The following is a 23,020-nucleotide window of genomic DNA, read 5'->3' on the forward strand; positions in this document are numbered from 1 at the left end:
TAATTCATTAGAATTGAATAAAGTTCAATCGACCAGAAAAATCCCATTGACCAACTTTGACTTATTTGAAAATTTTGAGAGATTGGCCTACAAATTGCATTAACAGGTATAAAATAGTGGGTATTAATAGCTTAAGATATTATTGGCAACATGTCTTTTTAATTGATATTATCAATATTGTTTTATTAGGCATGGAATATTAATCAAAATTGGGGGCAAAGTTCAATCGACCAGTATTGACCAGTAATGACCACTTCGGGATTATTGACCAGGTTTTAACCGAAAAAACCGCCGGTTAAAACCGGGAGCGGTCGATTGGTGCCAACCCTGCTGATATAGGAAATACTAGTAACTTTTTTGTGTGCAAAATTAGATTTAAAAGTCTTGATTCTATCATATAAGATGGCAACCTTTGTCTAACCACTGATCCTCAAAGTTTGCCATCGTATTTATCTAATTGAACTGTTAGTAGTAAGTCATCTCATGATAGACTCAATTAAATACATGTACATTTAAGGCTTCGATCAAGATCATTTGTGTGAGCGTTTTTAAAACATTCATGTATATACGTCAAAATCCCTGTGTATCTTTAAGTGTGTAAAGTCTGCATGTATGTTTACCATTGTGTTTGTTGCATTGTAATTTATGACATATGTTTGATAAAAACTCTTCATTCTTACTGTAAGTGGTGTAAATGCATCTGTAAGTGTATATGCAAAGACCATGACATTGTGCACAAAATGCTGCAGTGACTTATAGTTGTGATGTTTGAATCACACCTTTTTGAAAGATTTGTTTGTAACCATTTGTTATGTCCATTTTTTTCACTAAATAAATGTCATAACAAATTATCATTTTTGTTGTATCTAAATAGAATCCCTATCATTTCAACATCATTTTCATTCTTAGGTTGGGATAACAATGGAGACCCATATGTCCTTTGTAGACACCCATATTGAACATGGTTATTGACCGGATGTCATATATGGCCCATTTACCAACCAGGTGTCGTGCAAGGGACCCATATAGGGCCCATATAATACCCAGATGTCGAACAAGTTGACCCATATGGGGCCAATATTATACCCAGATGTCAGTTACGGGACCCATATCGGGCCCATATAATACTCCGATGACAGACAAGGGACCCATATAGGGCCCATATTATACTCAGATGTCAGTTAAGGGACCCATATAGGTCCCATATAATACCCAGATGTCAATCAAGGGACCCATATAGGGCCCATATTATACCCAGATTGCATTTAGGGAACCAATATTTTACCCATATAGCAAGCGCACATGGGTCCCTCATTTTTCCCTGTTGCAAATCCCGCGTGGGCCCCATATGGGATGCCCAGTTGGGACCCATATAGCCCAGATGGAGCCCTTATGGGTCCAATATATACTGTTTCCTGGGTGTGTGTGTTTCAGAGTTTATTTACAGGTCCTACTGGCCTCTTCATGAGGTTACTGTACCCCAACCTGAGTGTTTCCTGGGTGTGTGTGTATTTCAGAGAATATTTACCGGTCCTACTGGCCTCTTCACGAGGTTATAGTAGCCCGACCTGCCCCTGTGACCTTTCAGGGGAGAAAGATTAATTTAGAGCCAAAGTAGGTCAAATTTACCCCGGCTTCCCAGGTATTCGCCAAAGAAATAATTTGGATCCAAATAGACCAGTGCACGGTGGCCAATGAGACCTTAATATTGCGCTGCTTTGAAATAAAATTTCAATATATCATTTGGCAGGTTTTAAAATAATCTCCCTTTTTAAGCTTATTACTTCCCTTGGATTGTATTTTTTGACTTTTGACCTTGAAGGATAATATTTACCTTGACCTTTCACCACTCAAAATGTGCAGCTCAATGAGATACACAGGCATGCCAAATATCAAGTTGCTATCTTCAATATTGCAAAAGTTGTGGTCAATATTAAAGTTTTCGGACGGACTTACAGTTGGACAGACAGTTCAAATGCTATATGCCACCCTACCGGGGGGGGGAGGGGGGCATACAAATCACAGTGCTAAACTGGGATTCCAAGATCCTGTTTGAATCATTCAATATATCTGGGTTTTTATCAAAAATGAAATATAATGAGATTGCCAAGCAATATGGTCCCCTGCCGGTGAAACTCCACCATTGTGATTTAAAAAAAATATTTATTTTTTTTATATATATTTGTTGCAATAGCAACCAGAATTTTTACGTAGGCACAAAATGAAATGACGTGCATAATCTCCATATTGCCATCTATCCATGTTTTAAGTTTCATTAACAAATATCAAGATCTTTTAAAGTTATCTCAGGATCCAGAAAAGTGCGACGGACTGACTGACTGACGGACAGACCAACAGACAGACGGAGTGCAAAGCAAAGTCCCCTCCGGTTTCACCGGTAGGGGACAATAAATTATCAAGTAAGCCTTTTATATAAAGAAGAAGTGAATCATGCTGGGCACAAAATATTTTTGCGCTTGGCAGGCCTTGTCTCTGTTGCTAGGCCTGATGTCACTGCATCTTGTTTAAATACTAACCTTAAATTATACAAGAGCTGTCAGAAGACAGCGCGCTCGACTTTTTGAGTGTCTGTAAAAGATGCGCTGTGGGACAATGTTGTTTGTCATATATATATGTAGAAGATTGCTGATTAATGATGAATACAGAAAAAAGGGAAGAATACATTTTAGGAACCTTGTCATGTGATAAATTGCAATTATGGAAATCAAAAAAAAACTTTCCTGACATTCCATTTACTTCAATTTAATACTGCATACCATATTTAATCTGAATTGTCTGCAAAACTGCATAAATTAACATGATTCATATGAAATTACACTTTTCTGTATTTTAGTACTGAAACAGCTGAAGCAGGATGTGCTGAATCAAATGTCAGATTATTCATTATAACCAACACCTGTAGAAGGGTAACAAAATATGTGACTTCCGTCATGCCATACAACAAATATTTGCAATTCTAAATAGATAATTGACTAACATCCAAAACTCAGTTAACTGAACCATTGTGAAAGTTAATGAACTAGTCATGAATTTCATAACAGGTTAATGAAAATTTATTTAACCTCAATGAGACTTTAAAAAAAAAGGTTCATGAGAGCATTGTTCTAACTAATGAACTGTTTACAAATATGTAGTTCTTGGGCCAAAAAGCTCATTAACTGTGTAGAAGATCATGAACGTTACCATTACACTGTTTATGAAGATTTGGTTCATGAACTTTCAGTTAATACGAAATTTATTTACTTAATAAGAACCGAATGCAATAATTGTGCATACATTTATTATTAGCAATTATTACGTAATGAGTTTTTATGCATCAACAGACATAAACACCCAGAGTGTCAGTTCCATGTTGTCGTTGGACAGTTGTATGATGAAGTAGATCAGGAAATGGTAAGTCCTAGCCCCTTTTTTTGGTATTTGAAGGAACATTTTAGTCACTCTGTTGATCAGAAAGTCAATGTATTTTTTAATGTCAATGATACATGTATATAGTCGATATGCTAGTTTCAACTATGTTTACCCATGTTTAAGTGACGGATATGATATAAAAAAAACTGGTGGGTTTTACAACAAGCGGGCATATGTGACTTCAATCCAAAACACATGAAATAGATAGTTACAGCTAGGCTTTGATGACTAAGTGAAATGACTGATGTCAAATTGCGCTCTTAAAATGTGACCCATTTGACTTCAGAGCATATTATTTCTGCAGACCTGAACAAGATATGCTGTGAGACAATTTAGTTTGTCATATATATGTACAAGATCGCTGAAATGATGAATACAGGGGAAAAAATAAATTTACCTAATCAAACCTAGTCATTTAATTCATTCCAATTATGGAAATTAAAATAAACTTAACAAAGACTTTCCACTTACTTAATCCAATTCATACTGCACATTGTGTTTCATCATTGTCAGCTTAACTGTATAAATTTACATTATTAATATAAAATTACACTTATTTGTATTCTTTAAGACATATTAAGATCAGGATGTACATGATCAAATATCACATTATACAAATCTGCACCTGTAGAGGCGAAACAAAATACCCAAATATTTTCGTGACATAAAGCACATCTAAAGAATGCTGTAAAGATGAATTACTTACATAAAAAAACTCAGTTAACGGCCATTTGTAACACTGACAGCCTAGGCTGGTCAAAGTCATGGCAAAAAATAGTTAATGATTACATGATTTTTTAATGAACCATTGTGTTAGTTAATTAACAGCTCATGAAATCCAAATGACACCAAAAAGGTTAATACAAGTATTTTTGTTATTAATGAACTTTTCATGAATCTGTAGTCCATTATAAGGCTAACAAGTTAAGTAATCACAGTTTCACAGTTACATTTTACTACACACTTGCTACACAAAGTAAAATAATAAACTTTACCATAATTTATGAAAATTTGGTTCATGGACTTTCAGTTTATAAATAAAGAAATTCATTTATTGTATGATAAATCCATGCAAAAAGGTGCATACATTTATTTTCATAAATTTGAAAAAAAAAACAAGTACTTAAAGTTAATTAATGTAATGAGTTCAAAAGTATCTACAATTTCTTGCACGACGGCTACATTTCATTCACCTCTGTGTTGAGCTCAGAACGGACTATTTTTATGAGAGCGCCTAATTCATGTGATGATCATTCCAAGCGTTCATCATGATGGTTATAGTATACTAAACAATCTCTTGCACGACGGTTACATTACATTCCCCTCTGTGTTGAGCTCAGAAAGGACTATATTTATGAGAGCGGCTTATTCATGTGATGATTATTCCAAGCGTTCATCATGATGGTTATAGTACATGTATACTAAACAACCTCTTGCACGACTGTAACATTACATTCACATTTAAAGCAAACAATCTCATACCATAATATCTTATATCAGTCTTTATGCATAATGATAATATGGATATGGTTGTTTGATGTTAACAAACCTACATTTTTGTGTCTCAGAGTATTTAAGATATACAATTACCGTGTATATAACTACATTTATTTGAATAAATCTTAAAAGGGCAATATATACAATATAAAAAGGTAGTATAAGAGACAAAACCTACTTATCTGTTGGTACAAAGCTTTCAAAATCACTTACCATATAAATTTGTATTAATTTTAATGAATCTATCACTGGTTGATTCAATCAGTCAGCCTTATATGTGCCGAAGGTGTTAATAAGTTTTTCCAAAGGAGGGGATCTGGATCAGGGGCGGATCCAGGATTTCTGTTTAGGGGGTCGGGATATTGAAAGATTTGCTGGGAGTCCAGGGGGCGCTTAGGGGCCCCTGGTGGGTTCAAGGCAAAGCCCTGCTAAGGGGTCCAGGGGGCGAAGCTCCATGATTTTATTGATTTTGAAGGCTTTGACAATCACTTCTCGAGCATGTCACTCCTATGTACTTTCATCAAAGAACCTTCTTATAATGCCAAAAAGTGAAAAGCTTATATGTAATACGGATAAACCCGGCAACTGTGAGAGTCTAAAGTTAAAATATTTAGCAATTGTCTGTGATAAGTGGTAAATGTTGTGTACGAAAAAGAGGAAAAATGAGTTTAAATAGGTGATTTAGATCTAGTTAAGTATGAAACATCAAATAAATTTACTTGACTTTGGTGATTTTTTTTGGGGGGGGCGGCATACTCAGCACCCGCACCCCCCCCCCCCCCCCCCCCCTGGATCCGCCTATGTGGATAACACCTGATCACCAAACATGAATACAGGTACAATTTTTTTCTGAAATAACGCAGGTATTTTTCTGCTTGATCAATACAAAGCTTGGGCATACCTTAGATGATTAACATAGAATCAAAGTATATGGCCTTGTTTCAAAATGAGGCAATAGTCAAGTGGTTTACTGTAAACTTGCCATTTAAAAACTCTAATGACAAGGGTTGGTATTATATTTTTGTCTGTAAAATATATCAATAATGAAAACATGTCTTCATCATTAATGTATAGACTAACATTTGTACATGTATAAATATGAAATTATGTCTGTTTTCAGGAAATACACTGCATGGATATTTTATCGAAAAAAACATTTCGCCATAAATAGAAAGGCATTTGTTCACCAGTAACATAATCATTAAAAAAGTGTCAAAATCAGACACGAGAAATTCAGTCCCCCTTGTACAATGTTGAAGAGTTCAAATGTGAACAAGAGCACCGTCTAGCCGGAGCAGACTGTTCATCTATTTTTATTTTTAAAGGTGAAGGGACCTATCTCAATACTTCAATCAAAAGGGGGAGGGGTCAGGGTGGAGAGGGATGTATAGCGTGGGTGTATAGTCATTCCTTTCAAAAAAGAAAAAAAAATTGGGGGGGGGGGGGGGGATTCTTGGGTGAGATGGTTGGACAGTCATTCAAAAATAAAATAATAAAAATAATTAAAAAAAAGATTTTCTTTTTTGTGGGAGGGGGTTCTGAGGTTGTGCCTGGGGTTGGTTTGGGGGGTGTCCATTGTGGTATGTCAGGTAAGTGTTGTTTTGTCAAAGTATGAATCAAATCTGATCATAAATAAAGAAATTATGGCAATTTTAGTAAAATTTAAGAACTTTATATTAAGAGTCAATGTCATTCAAACGTCAAGGTCAAATTCAACTTTCCAGGTATGGTACCCTCATGATAGTTAGAAATTATTTAAAGTTTGAAAGCAATAGCCTTAATACTTCAGAAGTAAAATGGATCTAAACACAAAATTTAAGAAAATATTCAAAGTTACTAAGTAAAAAAAGGGCAATAATTGCATCAAAATACCTACCATAGTTATGCAACTTGGCCCGTACAGTGCCCTTATGATATTTAGTAAGTGTTGCAAGTTTGTAAGCAATAGCTTTGAAACTTTAGGAATAAAGTTGACCTAAAAACAAAATTTAACTAAATGTTTAATTTTTTAAGTATGAAAGGGACCATAATTCTGTAAAAATGCCAGTCATAGTTACATAACATTGCCTGAACAGTCCCCTTATGATAGTTAGTAAGTGTTGCAAGTATGAAAGCAATAGCTGTGATACTTTAGGAATAAAGTGGACCTTAGAAACACAAAACTTAACCAAATTCTCAATTTTCTAAGTATAAAAAGGACACATAATTCTTTCAAAATGCCAGCCAGAGTTATCTAATTTTGCCTGCCCATTCCCCTCATGATAGTTTGTAAGTGTGCCATGTTTGAATGCAATAGCTTTAATACTTTATGAGAAAAGTGGACCTAAACACAAAACTTAACCTAAACACAAAACTTGACCAGAGGCCGCGCTCAGGTGATGACAATAGCTCATTTGTTTAAATATGAGCTAAAAAGGGCATAATGATAATGAAGAAATATTCTACAGAAGAAGTTAAGGAGCTGCATTCCTACACGGATCTGCTTTCCAAAACACAGGACATAAAATATAAATGGATTTTCAACAACATGGAAATCCATTTTCCAAGCCACATACTGCAGGAGTTCAATGAGAAGATATCCATAACTCAGTAGTAAACCCATAATTGTTATTGCCTCAGTCAGTTTAAGTGACTATATATTATCTCACAGGCTGGTCTGGTTTTATGCTGTTTTGCACATATTTTTTTTTCTTTGCTTCTAAGTGGGAGAGGGTTCAATAAGTTGGGACAAAAGACAACAAATTATGAAAATACATTTAATAGTGGACCCTAATAACCATAGCAACAGATAGTAGAACAAAACTGCAAGAGTGAACATTTGATAATTAAAATTCACTCAAATAGGTTGTTTGTTCTGTTGTGAATTAGTGTAAGCCAGAAAGGTTTTGCATAAGAATTGAACCATAATTATAGACTAGTATGAAACTTGATTTGTTAATTTAAATACTAATACAACAAAACTGAATATTTCTCAAATAACATCTTAATGTAATATGTAGAGCCGATAATGTTGCCTACAATTTAATACATGTATGAGTATCTAATGCATGATCATCATCATCACCATTGCCATCATCATCATCATCATCATCATCATAATCATCAGTATTAACATCATCATCTTGCACATGAGGACAATAAACACGAAGACAATGATTATATTATTTTTGTATCAATAATCAAAATAATTTAATAATATTCTATAATGTGTTTGAAAGCTCATTCAAACATAATACACAATAACCCTTCTCCTCTGTATTTAAATACAACATCGATCAGCAAAATTTCCATACTTAGAAACTTATTACAATTAGGGTCATACAACTTTTAGACTTGGCAATTTGAAGGCCATGTATACCTGACCTGACAAAATGTATCCTTATACAATTGACATGTGTTGTAAACCATATGACATATCCATTTGTGTTACATGTATGTACTTAGGGGAACATAGTATGTTTATGTAATAAACATGCTGAAACCAATTTGTGTCTAATATTATCGGTCTACTCTAAATTAAAATGGACCAACTCCAAAAAAACATATTTTGGTAATAGTATTTATTTCATTCAATCTTAGTAGAAATACTCTTAAATATCCTTGATTATGAAAGTTTCAATATGTCATCAATCTGAAAGCATGAATAAATGGTCTTCTGTAAAATCAGAGTATTTGTTTCCAATCTTTAAACTAGCTATGTTGATATGACATAAGTGGTTGCATTTTATATTTCAGATATATACGCTTGATCTGATAAAATTGTTTATTGTGAAGTAAAGATGGACCATGGGTCAATTCACTTTACAGGGCCCTCAATCTGTCAAATCCACAGCCGAAATTCGGTCGCATCCCCCCCCCTGAAAAGTATACTTTTCTCCCCTTTTTGGGGGAAAAATTCCCCCTAACAGGCTAAAAAAAATAAAAAATAATTTATAGATAGATGCGTCTCATGATTATTATATATCATTTCTATTTTTATTTAATCTTGCCAAACATACTAAATTATGAAAAAGCAATGAATATAGCGCAAACATTTACAAATGTAATAATTAGAGAGTAAGTAAAAAATCCCCCAAAAAGGGAAACGCCGTGAAAATTCCCCCTGCTATGGGTAACGACCCGCTCCTAAAATGGATTGAGGGCCCTGAACTTTACAGTCATATCAGATAGTCACTTACAAATTGTCCTTTAAATATATATATTGCTCCGGATTCGTACAAAGATTGCTAATTTGACCAGAAAACACTAGTTGGACTGCCACTATCATGCTGACAAGCAAAACTAAGAAAGACAACATACATGTTATCTTCAACATAACACGTTGTTTAAACTGCAATAATCTTACAGGGCTTTCCTTTGACCTGAGCTCCTGGGTTTTGACGCTTGTAAATTACAGAAGACCCTTGTTTGACTCTTGAGTAAATTACGTCATGCGTCACATTTGACCGGGGGTAATATGTGGCTCGTTCTGAGATTTTTGGTCAAAATGGGGTATATGGGCGAAATTGAGTTATTAACATTTTTAGAAGCCTCAATGTATAGTTAACACAGAAAAATATAGATTTTGCCATATTCTTCTTTTTAATGTTAAAAATATGACCGTAAAAATACCCATCAACACACGAAATTTGTCATTCTGTTCATTTATTTTCATGTCAATTGCATTATGGTTCAATAGATTTATAATTGCAGAGGAAAATCACTCACTCACTGTCCTTTTACAAGGACAAAACTTATAATATTAAATTAATGTAAATTTATAAGACCATTACGAAACAAATTTCGGTTACCATAGCAACCATTTGCAAAAATTTCAAAATAATTGATTTTTTTTTTTTAAATCAGTTCGAAGCATTTCCTCACACCTTAAAATGCAATAAAGTAATATACATATATCAAAGAACTGTTACTTAATACACGAATCAATTAATTGTATACATGTTCTATCTATTAATTTGTTCTATTGATCACAGACTCTAACCGAAATTGAATTACATAAAATACACTTGCTAAGATTTAATATGCGAACCATGACGTATTAAAATTGAAAATTCTTCTTTAAACTGTTCCAATAACAATTATATTTTACATGAGACATTGTTCATTAATTAAAGACTTTTAAATTAATACATGATATACACATAATTATTTTGTTGTAACCATGGCAACAGTATACAATATGAATATCAGTTATAATTACCATCTTCTACATTAAACATAGCAATAATACTACACTCTTTAGTTATCAAATGCAATCAACAATTTCTTACTGTTACATTTATACTATATTACATACTGCATGAAAAATAGAGCCAAGGCTAAGAGACTTAACATAAATATTTACATTAAATTAATGTTTTCAGTTTATATACACAACTATTAAATTTTAAATTCAATTATATTACTTGTCACACTGCATTATATTTCATTTCACCTGGTATTGAGTCATTGTAAGAGTTTTACAAAAACATACTAATGTTGTTGAAGTTGACAATGAGGTATGGTCAGGTTTCCATGGTTACCATACATTATATACATAAACAACATGAACAATCTAAAACAGGGGAACTATATGTATAATCATTGTTATTTCGTCGGCTTCGGTACATCTGGCCGTGGACAGGTACTGGCACATAATGAGTTACAGAGTGGCGCGATTTCGTCATGAAGGTACCACTGGCGTTCTGCAGACAAGCCAAGTGGCTCCAGTTGGGGGGGCATTCCATTCAGAACGAAAGAATCTTTCTTCAGGATCTTCACAGCCTCCTCAGCATATCGCCTCACATACACTATGCCTGGCTTGTCAGAGGTCATTCTGAATTTTAAACAAATACACAAACTTAGATTTCATGTTATAAATTTAGAAACTGGAACCTAACTATAATGCTGTTAAATTATTTTATAATTTTTTAGAAAATATGTATGTTTTATTATCTTTTTCATGTTATATAATTGCTTTTGAAATTAAAATAACAATCGAACAACACATGACTGCCTGTACTGAACTTTTTTATCTAAACCTGAAGTGGTGGTATGACAGCAGATTTGGTATTGGCTTGAATACTGGTTTCAAGAATTCTGTCCAGTTGTAAAACTGGACAGGATTCTCCGGATCTTGTACAAGGTGGGGAATGTTGTGCCCATTGCGGGATGATAGCCTGACTGCCTCCACAACATCTTCCAAGGTGTTGACAATGGTGTTCCTCCAACGCACCTTTAAGTATATGAAAGCAAAACTTAATGTATTGCCTACAACAACATTTCTTAACCACAGGAGGGAAGTCCATTTTTTTTTTTTTATATATGCTATTAAATAAAAAAAATATGGGCTTCCCTCCTGTGTTCTTAACACTACTTTCCATAAAATGGTGCTGCAGTATTTTCAGATATAAAAATAAATATGCCAACGTATAATAAATGAAATGTGTATTGATAATTAAAGATAATTGATTCTTTATTCTTGCAAACTTAAAACATCAATTTAATACCTTCCACAATCCAAAGTGCCAGTCTGGGCTAAATTTGGTATGACCAGCCTCCATGGTGCTGAACTCAATAGAGTCGTGCAGGCCTGTAAGAACCCGCCACATGCCGTACCTGAAAACAAAGATATAAAATAAGCAACAGTTTATTCTGTCTTTTCAAAACTAAAATTAAATCATTTATGAATTCTTAGCATGAAAATATTTATTAAATAACCTTCTTAGCAAATTGTAGTAAATCTATTTTTAACTAATACAAATCAAAATATTTACCCTATGACCGCGTTATTCTTGTTTTGCCCCGAACAGTTGTCCAAATGAAGGACCACATTCCTCTCTCCATAACCAAGATGGCTAAAGTGGTGGTGCAGCATTGAGGTCACACTATTGGCCCCTTTTCCAACGGACTGAAAGGCCTCATCAACGAGATAAAATATCTGCGTTCCTGTAAAAATCAACCCAAATGTGGCTTTTTTCACACCAAATTGGCAATGTATAAATAATAGCACATATACATGTCTTACTGGGACATTATAAGTAATAATATATAAACCCCATTGTTGGACTCCATTGTAAATAAGCTTTCAGCTTAATGGGTTATCCATAGGTCCTTAGCATCCATGCTCATATGAACCTACTTTAGTTATAGAACTTCCATATTGTTAAAAGTATGCATACAGCAACAACGTTTTATTTGATGCTCTTAAATTGGCATTTTAAATAAACCTAGATAACTCTTTGAAATCTGTGATACATTCTTTGTCTCATGTGTTATATATTTGTATGTGCTAATAATCTTAAATCTAAATAAATATAAATAACAATTTAAATTTGTTATATATTATAGATCACAACAATTTTTTACAACAAGTTACATTTTATATACATTATCATAACAATTTTCTGAAAATTTAACCATGCATTATTTTTATTTACCTGAAGACTCACAGCACACCCCAAAGCATTGACATTTTCTAGGAGTTTTAAAGTACATCGGACCCACTGCCTGTGCCTGTTGAGGATAGAACACCTGTTGGCTGTAGTCGAAGCTGTAGTGGACCGTGGCATCTGTGGCTTTTGATCTTTGTCCTGTTATGAGTATGAAGTTAAAAAAAAAAATCATTACTATTTTGGCTTTGCACACAATTGTTAATTACATTTGTTAATAAAATGTATTGTTAAACCACTGCTAACATGTCAAAAGTATTAAAATATATTGATAGATATGTTTAATATCAAACCTAGCTAATTGTATAAAAAATATACCATTAACACTAAGTGAACATGCCTTTATAATTGTATTTACAATTTTGTCTTAATTTATTCATATAACATCTTGGAAATCTATAAGTAACATTTTTGTTTATCAAAATGACATTTTAAATACAAGCAAAAACATAATTGTAATCACTTTTTTAGCATAAACTTGTCTAATCACTTTTGTAAAATACCTCTTTTTTTATTTGCATCTGAAAATTTATCAAACTCATGAATAAATAGATATACTAAACAATCCGAAGAGACAAAAAATGATAAGAGTACATGAATGATGTACACAAAAAGGGGAAGCCGAGGTACGAGTGTCAGGTCTACAACCACCGCCTTACAGTGGCCAACGTGCAACTACATCCTACCAGCCAAACTTAACATTACAAAAAATATCTGAATTATATAAAAAAAAGAAGGTATATTAAACAAGAAAAATGAAAAGAACCTACCAGTGAGTTCTACTCACAAGAGACCGTACACAAATAAAAAGAACCAAAAGAGTAATGGACTGGTGGGCGAGGCCAATAAAGGGCTAATGGAATCTACACTTCACTGACACTAAGTGGAGCAAAACACAACTAAAATAAAACAAGAAAAACAGAGAGAGAAGACTATTAAAGGTACCCACCCCCACCCTTTAAATAGATAATTACTTCAGGCCCCCACGCTCGCTTACACACTTAATTTCCACCGCTGGGACCGCTCCCAACGGCGAGAACTTGAGGGTCGCCACCCTTCAGAGCCACGCCTGAAAGGTCCCCGCGATCCATCCTCCGAGATCTTCTGGCATACACTCGCGACGACTCCGTAACCGCACGCACTGCTCTGGCGGTTTACCGAGGGGTCGCCGTGACTAAACTGGTTCCTCTGGGTGTTACCAGAGGGAAACCGGCGACTGGACGACTCACTTCGATTTACTCCCATAACTGGGCAATCCCTGCTCGGCCTAGGTGCAATGCCAGCAGGATTCCCATAGCCGGACGATTCAAACCTGGAAGATCCCTGATGGGCTATGGAAGTGGGAAAGTTGGGCAATCCATGTTGGACTATGCCAACAGGATTCCCATGGCTAGACGACTCTACGAATCTGGAAGGTCCCTGTGGGTTTATGCCGACAGGTCTCTTGGGCAACCCTGTAAGGACTGTGCCGACAGGGTTCCTGTAGCTAGATGATTCTTTTGACGTGTTCCGAAAACTGACAACTCCTGCGGGACTATGCCGGCAGGATTCCCGTAGCTAGACGATTGTTCTGACGTTCTCTGAAAACTGGACAACTCCTGCAGGATTATGCCGGCAGGTCTCTTGGGCAACTCTGTAAGGGCTATGCCGACAGAGTTCCCGTAGCTAGACGATTCTTCTGACGTTCTCTGAAAACTGGACAACTCTGTAAGGGCTATGCTGACAGAGTTCCCGTAGCTAGACGATTCTTCTGACGTTCTCTGAAAACTGGACAACTCCTGCGGGACTATGCCGGCAGGTCTCTTGGGCAACTCTGTAAGGACTATGCCGACAGAGTTCCCGTAGCTAGACGATTCTTCTGACGTATTCCGAAAACTGGACAACTCCTGCGGGACTATGCCGGCAGGTCTCTTGGGCAACTCTGTAAGGACTATGCCGACAGAGTTCCCGTAGCTAGACAATTCTTCTGACGTGCTCCGAAAACTGGACAACTGCTGCGGGACTATGCCGGCAGGTGTCTTGGGCAACTCTGTAAGGACTATGCCTACAGAGTTCCCGTAGCTAGACGATTCAACTCATGTTCTCTGAAAACTGGACAACTCCTGCGGGACTATGCCGGCAGAGTTCCCGTAGCTAGACGATTCTTCTGACGTTCTCTGAAAACTGGACAACTCCTGCGGGACTATGCCGGCAGGTCTCTTGGGCAACCCCGTTAGGACTATGCCAAAGGAGTTCCCGTAGCTAGACGACTCTTCTGTGCTCTCAAAACTGGACAATCCCTGCTGTACAGGTACGGCTTGCAACTGTTCTCTCCCTCCGCTGTAGCTTCACCGTCACCGACGCCGCCAGTCTCACCATTGCCCCTTACAGAGCTCATGTCGGTGCACACCCCAATGTGACGGACAACTTTGCGAAATGTAGGTAGCTGCAACGGAACCACATCATTGACGCCTTCGGTTAACACGTCTTCACCATAGCCGACGCCTCCAGTCTCACCGTTGCCCCTTACAGTGCTCATGTCGATGCACACCCCAGTGTGACGGACAACTTCTTGAGCGGTCGGCAGCTTGATGTTACTAGTGGAGACTCGGTAACCGCACGCACTGTTCCAGCGGACTTCCGATGTTACGCCATAACCGGAAGCCCTTTTCCGACGGTCTGCCGCGGTGACACCACAACTGGACGCTTTCTCCCGGCTGTCTTCCACGGTGACGCCAGCCGGATCTGCATGTCCGGCTGTCCGGGTGGCCCTTACTCCGGACTGGACCGCCACCCGCTGCACGCGAACATACCGACATAACTAGAACCCCCATGGTCCCGCTCAGTGCTCTCATCAGTGACCATCTGTGGATCCCGGACGACTTCTGAAGCTGTCGGCAACGCAAACGGAACTGCGTCATGCACGTGGTCGGTATGCTGTAGGCTTCCCCCCTCGAGGCTCAAAACCTGCCCATCAAAAATAATAGTGGCCTCTGCCATATTGATTATGGCCCTGCCCGGATTCATCAAAATGTCAAAACCAAGTAGCATATCGACATCTGTCGGGGCTACATACAAATGTTGCTGATACCAGTAGTTACCAATCTTTAACTCAACTGGGCCTACAACAAAACCCTGCATGGAGGCATCCCTCCCTGTCATCAACAGCTTGACATCAAGCTGCTTGGGAGGTGGCTGCTTCATGGCCTTATAGACCCGATCTGAGATGAGGCTGACCTCCGCTGCCGAATCAATCACTGCATCAACCATTATGTCACCAACCTGAACCTTCAAACAAAACTGCGCAGCCGAACCCAACTGGTTGACGCGACCTACTTCCGGTCTACTCTGCTGCTCCGCCGCCTCGGTAACTGACATCGGTATTGACTCATTGTTGGCAACGGACCTGGCGCCCACACGACAATCACACCGGAAATGTTCCAAATCACCAAACAAGCACGATATGTCCCGCCTCGCCATCCCGGGATACTCGCCCCAATTTGAACCATACCTGCCTCGCTTCGATCCCTCGGGGCGGACATTTGAATTTTGGTACCCACTACGGTACCCGTTGTTTCGCCGGTTACCGGCGCCGCTCCCTTGGTAAGCATTTGGGCCGGATCCCCTTTCGTAGGCATGTATGTCCCGATGCCCATGTGGACCGCCGCCACCTGTACCCTCGTGACACCTAACGTGGCGTTGCTTGTTGAACCCCCGGTTCTGGGTGCCCTCTTCATTGGAACCTTCGGCTGCATACTCGCCATACAATCCCTCGTCTTCATCGGAACGGAACACCTGAACCGGTTGTCTGACGCGAGAATCATCGTCCTGGCTCCCACAAGAGTCCGATAATTGCCCCACAGAACCCAGCAGCCGATCAACCACCAGGGTCAATTTGTCGACCGCCGACCCAATTACTGTATCTGGAGAGGGTGCTCTTCTCACCTCATGAACACACCTCGACACTCGCTCACTCTCTTGGCTATCCCTCGGAGCCGTGGCGCAAGCCAACTGAACATGGCTATATATCTTCATCATGTTCATCGCATCTCCCATCGATGTGGGTAACTGCAGGCTTACATGCTTGGCGGCCTCCTTGTCAAGCAAACCGTGACAAAACTTCGTCACTGCCTGCTCAGTGGCGTACGCATAGGGCAGATCACGAAATGCTGTTGTTGCCAGCGTCAGCACTCGATCGGACCAATCGTCCAGGGACTCGCCTACTTCTTGTTGGGCAACTTGGAAACGGCCCTGAGCCGTAGCAGGGAGCTCCTTAGCGCCGAAGCGCTCCTGCAGCCGCTGCATAAGCTCGGCGTAAGGTAAAGTCTCCCTTCCTTCGGTCAGTAATGCATAAAAATCCACCGCCTTACCAGTTAAACACCAACCAAGACAAGCACCGCATTCTTCGTCAGACCAATCTTGCATTCTGGCGTAACGCTCAAACTTCCTTATGATAGCAGGCTCTTTGGCAGCTTGGTCAAAACATCCCGATCCCGCTGGGACGGGGGGTTAATTGGGACTGGTTGGCCTATCGGAACGGGGATACTGTTGGGTAGTGCCACGGTTGGGTTGTTTGATGCAATTTTATTATCTAATATGGGTAAATTGCTGGCTGCTATCAGATAACCTACCACTGGTAGGGTGCTTTGCACGGGAACACTACTCACAACGGTTGGGTTATTAGGCATTTAGAAGCCACTTACAACAGGTTGGTTGCTAGGCAGTGAGACGCCACTTGCAACAGGTTGGCTGTTATACAACGAGACGCCACTTACAATAGGTTGGTTGCTAGGCAGTGAGATGCCACTTGCAGCAGGTTGGTTGTTATACAGTGAGACGCCACTTACAACAGGTGGGTTGCTAGGCAGTGAGACGCCACTTGCAACAGGTTGGCTGTTATACAGTGAGACGCCACTTACAATAGGTTGGTTGCTAGGCATGGTGAAATGGGTTGGACAAGGACGCTTTATAGGAGCAGGAGGGCTTCTTGGGGCCCGAATGTATACCAAATATTCTGCGGACGTCTCTCTAAATTGTGCTGGCAAGTTGTAATCTGCCCGACCAGGTCTCATCTGGGGCAAACCTATCGACTGGGGCGGGGCCGGGACGCTTGATGCGACATCAGACAGTATCGGCATGCCTGTCACCACCACAGAATCTGGCTGAAACAACAGACGCTTGGGAAACAAAGGCTTTGCAAACTGGGCAAGGAAATCGCTCCATATCCTCGGGAACTCCTCCCATCAAGATCTCCGCCTCTAAATCTGATATCTGAGAGGCTAGCTCTGCCTTCATCTGGTCCTGGTTTAGGTATGGCGTGCTTTCAAACATTGGCTCAGGGGCCCTGGACCTACTTGGGTGTGCTACTGTTCCACTGGACTGGGACGTCGCTGCAAGCATTGGATTTTCTGCAAAATCCAGCTGGTCTAACTCCCTCTCACTTAGGGGCCGCCTAATCAGGACCTCCAAGGTGTCCAGGTCCAAGTTACCTGATTCCTGTCGAAGTTGGACAATGATCCGCGCCAATTTGGGACCTATTCCGGAGATCAACATCAAAGTTTGTGGGGTGTCGAAATTTACACGTACAAGACCCGGAGACTTATTTGGGCTACTCATTTCTAATGCAGCACAGTACACACAAAAAAATGAAGAAACACAGCACGCACAATAAAAAATACGTCTATTAATTTATTTCAAAATTCAATGAAACAATTAAATATTAATTGCAATAAAACAATTATTAAACCATATCCATAACACCAATCTAAAACAAAACACTACCCAACACACGCTGGTCTAGCTATGCTACAGACGGACTTGCTCATAAAACCCGATTTCTCGCACAGGTGGAAGTAACGTACCCAGGATAGTATTTTTCATATATATATTTTTTAGGAGCCCAATATATTCAAATTAATATATAAAATCATGTTTAATGAGAAAAAATTGACAAAGAGCCATGAAAAAAAATCCGCACCCTCTGATATTGGAATCATAACAAGGTCATTAACTAGACTTTATTATAGACCTGTCATCGCGGGCCGCAAAAATGTCAAAAATAGCTTTAATCCAAAGCATCCCTTGATCCTACTATGGGCAATTGGACAACCTTACAAAAAAAAGTTAACTTCAAAAATATCTGTCCAGCCGTTAACTCACAGTCGGTCGAAAACCGAGCAATATTTCGAGTCCGTTTGTCAACACGAATAAATCTTCTACAGACTTTCAAACAATATTTTTTAGTTTTTGCCCCTTAATCGATAGCTCCCGTCCTATTCCTTTGAAACAACGAAGCGTGTCAAATAATGCATGCATATGCAACCACACACCCCTAAAAACTTATTCCAATACAATCAGAATGTTAAGTAATTTCCATTTATTCACATTTATTAAAACATCGTTGTTGTTGTTGATTGGATATTTATGTGCCTGGCTCTGTCAGTGTAATTCACTGCTAAGCCGGGTTCAAGAGCGATGGCTACTTTCGTTTTCAAGTAAATCAAATTTAGAGTTAAAACAGTTGTTGCAAAGAAAATATAACATTTTGGAATGAGTTTTTAGGGGTAAGTGGTTGCATATGCATGCATTATTTGACACGCTTCGTTGTTTCAAAGGAATAGGACGCGAGCTATCGATTAAGGGGCAAAAACTCAAAAATATTGTTTGAAAATCTGTAGAAGATTTATTCGGGTTGACAAACGGACTCGAAATATTGCTCGTTTTTTTACTGACTGTGAGTTAACGGCTGGACAGATATGCTCTGTTCTTTAGATACCGTTCCTCTTAGACGTTACATTGGATGCTGTGGGCTATAGTTTCAACTCACAAGTTATTAAAACGCAACAAAATATGGGAAAAACATTCAACTTTAATTTAAAAACAAAAATAACATCAAACATCAACGTTATAATCTGTGACCTCTACCTGAATGTACTCGACCATGACGATCTGCGTACAGCAAGCGCTTCTCTCGATACCGTTCTTTTCATTGGCCAAGTGCTGACGTCACACACAATGACTCACTCGCTACGGGTCGGCTCGTGAAAGTTAATCCAGTTGTACAAAATCAATTTAAAATGAAATCAACGTATGTAACTTGCAAATTTCGTTAAACTATTAAATTGTATAATGCAAAACGGCTTCAAACAGTAACAGAAATAATAACGAGATTTAAAACATAAATAAAACGGTGATATGAATTGCTTGCTGATTTGTTTGTTAAGCCTCGACCTCGCATTTTGGGCACACGAACTCCGACATACGTCTGACGACACGAACGGTTGTACAGAAAGCTAGATGTTCCCAACCGTCGCATTTATCACATTGTGCCCAGTTGACGATCTTCAAATGTGGATGGAGTCTTAAGTCTGGAGGTGTAATCTGCTTGCAAACGCAGCACGGTACTCTGTCGTCCAACTCATCATCATCTGTGTCCGTCTCCATGGCAACATCGGGTCGATTTATTTGAAGGCCACTTGTAGATGGTAGTGGACGGCTGGGCGTTATCTTGCTGGTGTCGTTTTGTTCCTTTCTCTGGGATGCGTATGTTGCGACCTCATTTTTTATACGAGTCTGACGTAATGTCTCGTTCTCCTGACTTTGGTTTGTGCGTCCGTGCTTTTGCATTGCTGCACGAAGGGCATTTTATTTCGGTTTGGCAAAAGCTGCATTTCTTTGATGACGCTATGTCGTTTTCTTTCTTTGAATTAAGAAATGCGAGCACCGCATCTTTCCCGCCCTTCAGTGCCGCTACTTTGCGAACAGGACTTGCTTCGCGGATACCCTCACACGTTATCAGCTTCTCGGCAGATATTGCGTTGCTTGACAGGGGATGTATTCCGGTTTTCCTGAATGCCGACTGGATATTGAGCGGCGTCATGGCCTTCAGGTATGCCTTACATGCTAACTTAGCCATGTCGAAACGAGTTATTTTCTGCCCCATATGAGCATTCATGAAAGACGCGCATTCATTGTAGTAGTAAGATTTAAAAGGCCCAAAGATACCAACATCCAAGGGTTGAAGCACATGAGATGTGTGTGGTGGTAGCACAAACAAAACCACTAGATTTTTGCTTGCCCAATCAATCATCTCTCGATTCACGTGAGATGCGCTGTTGGTGTCTAATGCTCTCGGCTTTAATGAAACTATTCTGTGGTGGTACCTTTTTCTAAACACGTAGAGCCAGGTGTTGCTCATTGGTTTGTTATCCGGTTTTCTTCCAAGTTCGTGAAGCAATTCGCCGGCCAGCTGTTTAAGTTTGGCATTGGTTATACCATACCCTAACTGGGACAACGTTGTGATGCGCTCAATTAGGGTTTCTTCTTCTTCTTGGGTCATAGCTCTCCATCGTTCATCTGGATTCTCTGCGTTAACAAGACCCTTAACGCGATCCCTCAATGTTTGAGTCTGAACTCCGAAATTGCGCGCAGCAGTTTTAATTTTCATACCCTTTTCTTTAACTGCCTTATAAGCAAGAAGCAGGCTTTCTGGATTGTAATTTCGTTTTCCAGCATTGTACTTTTTGGGGACGGGCTGAAAGGCAAAATAAATGCTACCTAAATGAGTACATGTGTTTCATGTGAAGCTCGTATGGTGCATGCTAAACTTTCGATCAATAGCTTCATTGTTCGATCCCCTCTAAATAAAGTTATAAATATCTGCTCATTAACTCAACAATCTGGTTCGCTGAATGGCACGGACTCGACAGTTTTTTCTAGCACACAATTCAGTCGAAATAATGTGAAACTATTTTACTTAAATTGCTTAAATTGCCATTCATGGCTCAGACATAACGCAATATTTTTTTCCATTAGATCTGCAATAGATGTGCCGGTAATACCCGGAAAAAAATTGACAACACCTCATTAGGAAACGGATTTCAGTGCAACCAATCTTGAATACAAGTTTTAAATTGGATTTTAATTGATTTTGATGCACATCAGTGAACATGGTGGTTTAGCGTAGACTTCCTGACATTACCTATACTTTTAAGCGCAAAAATATACTGACCTTATTTGTGAGTTACTTCCCTTCTGTGTAAACAAACGACAACATAAATTCATAATTCCAAATCGGATTTTAAAGTAAATTTGGGTCAAAGGGTACTGATTAACATATTGTTTGTTATAATTTAGCATAAATATGATGATTTTCAGCAATATACCTGCTTATGACGCATCTTTTCTTCAGTATTTTCTTACAAGGACGAGGTCCAACAAAATTGGCGTAGTTTTCGGACAATGAAAATTTGGCACGCGCTGTAATTCTTGAAATATATGTGACGTAACGGTATCTCGAGAATAACAGTATCGGAAGAATAAGGGATACTTTTGAAGTTAACTTTTTTTGAAAGGTTGTCCAATTGCCCATAGGGGATCAATAGATGCTTTTTATTAAAGCTACTTTTGACATTTTTGCGACCAGCGAAGACAGGTCTCCTACCGCAACCCAAATTCGACGACACCTAAATTCGACGATGTTCTATTTGTATTGATTAAATGGATGATTATTGTCTTTGAATCATTTCAAAGTAATACAGCCGAGTTTTAAATATTATTTTGTGCTATTAAACATTTCATTATTTCTTTCATTATTTGCTATATATTGCTTCATGTAACTGTTACATCGTCGAATTTGGGTCACACCGGGTTCTATGATAAATTCTAGTTAATGACCTTGTTATGATTCCAATATCAGAGGGTGGGGATTTTTTTTTTTTTCATGGTTCTTTGTCATTTTTTTTTTCTCATTGAACATGATTTTATATATTTATTTGAATAAATTGTGCTCCAAAAAAAAAATACTATCCAGGGTACGTTACTTCCACCTGTGATTTCTCGTACTCTGTTTACATTTTGAACAGCGACGCAAACAATCTAAACATTCAGGTCAGCTAGTGCACTTAAAACTACTCCGCACCAATGATCACGCGACCTCGAATGCAGACAAGCGTGGTTTTCCAGCAGTGAGACCACGTGGTCACCTTGCAACACGTCTAAAAATAGACGGCTGGTGCGTTACACATGTCTAGCATAGACCACTTTACGGTTCAATTGGATTGGAAAAATATACAAACTAAATACGATTCGTGGTTCGATTTTAACACAGGATGCCGACTTTTGCAAAGAATAAGCCGAACCGTTAAAACACGACTGCACTAAATCCCACTTCTGACACCATTGTGGTGTTTATTTCGGTTAGCTCTCAGTGGGTTTCTTCTACGATTACACAACCGCTAGCAATGACACTATACTAGACTACTCACATTGTCGTCGACTGGAAACCTTGTCAGGATGGCAGACGTCGTCCTCGGCAGTACACACTTCGAGGGAAACACTCGTCGCTATCGTCTTCGGCTACACGCCACTGATCCTCTGGGAATACTTACCGCGCGCACAGGATAAACCTCCCAGGCAAGACACTAAGTCACACGCTAATACTTACACGTCACAGGCTCACATACACAGGCTCATCTACACAGGCTAATACATAACGGCTCACACTTATGCTCCTGGAAATACTCACCTCAGGAAACACGTCTGCACACGTCCGCGGACACGGTAGCAAGAGAGCATGGTCATCCCATCAGGCATCTGCGTCCCTCCCAATGGCTCCACATCATGCAGCATGGTCCCGTCACATGAGCGACGCAAGCCGGGTACCACTCTGCAGGGGGGCGTGG

The 23,020-nt window shown here is 39.0% G+C and overlaps 1 protein-coding gene across 2 annotated transcripts; it reads right to left on the reverse strand.

Moving 5' to 3' along the window:
- Nucleotides 1-7,671: 7,671 nt before the first annotated feature.
- Nucleotides 7,672-22,816, reverse strand: LOC127833634 (uncharacterized). Of its 2 annotated transcripts, XM_052359017.1 has the most exons (6): nucleotides 22,604-22,816; nucleotides 12,348-12,500; nucleotides 11,685-11,856; nucleotides 11,418-11,526; nucleotides 10,950-11,143; nucleotides 7,672-10,744 (listed from the first exon to the last, which is right to left on the reverse strand). In XM_052359017.1, exons 2-6 carry the CDS (start codon nucleotides 12,403-12,405, stop codon nucleotides 10,516-10,518), a joined length of 762 nt encoding a protein of 253 aa, XP_052214977.1. In that variant the 5' UTR covers nucleotides 12,406-12,500; nucleotides 22,604-22,816; the 3' UTR covers nucleotides 7,672-10,515. The 2 variants fall into 2 exon arrangements, with proteins under 2 accessions (XP_052214977.1, XP_052214976.1); XM_052359016.1 differs by lacking the exon at nucleotides 22,604-22,816 and having other exon boundaries at nucleotides 12,348-12,705.
- Between the last annotated feature and the right edge of the window lie 204 nt (nucleotides 22,817-23,020).

The sequence above is a fragment of the Dreissena polymorpha genome, chromosome 6, assembly GCF_020536995.1.
Source record: "Dreissena polymorpha isolate Duluth1 chromosome 6, UMN_Dpol_1.0, whole genome shotgun sequence".
Lineage (NCBI taxonomy): Eukaryota > Metazoa > Mollusca > Bivalvia > Myida > Dreissenidae > Dreissena > Dreissena polymorpha.

What these genes read in the sequence shown, in the direction of transcription:
- LOC127833634 (XM_052359016.1), bottom strand. Translation starts at nt 12,534, where the DNA reads ATGATTTTTTTTTTTAACTTCATACTCATAACAGGACAAAGATCAAAA. An exon ending in GGCACTTTGGATTGTGGAAG is followed by an intron (nt 11,144 to 11,417) that starts GTATTAAATTGA and finishes ATATACTTAAAG; the next exon opens with GTGCGTTGGAGGAACACCAT. An exon ending in CTGTCATACCACCACTTCAG is followed by an intron (nt 10,745 to 10,949) that starts GTTTAGATAAAA and finishes TTTAAAATTCAG; the next exon opens with AATGACCTCTGACAAGCCAG.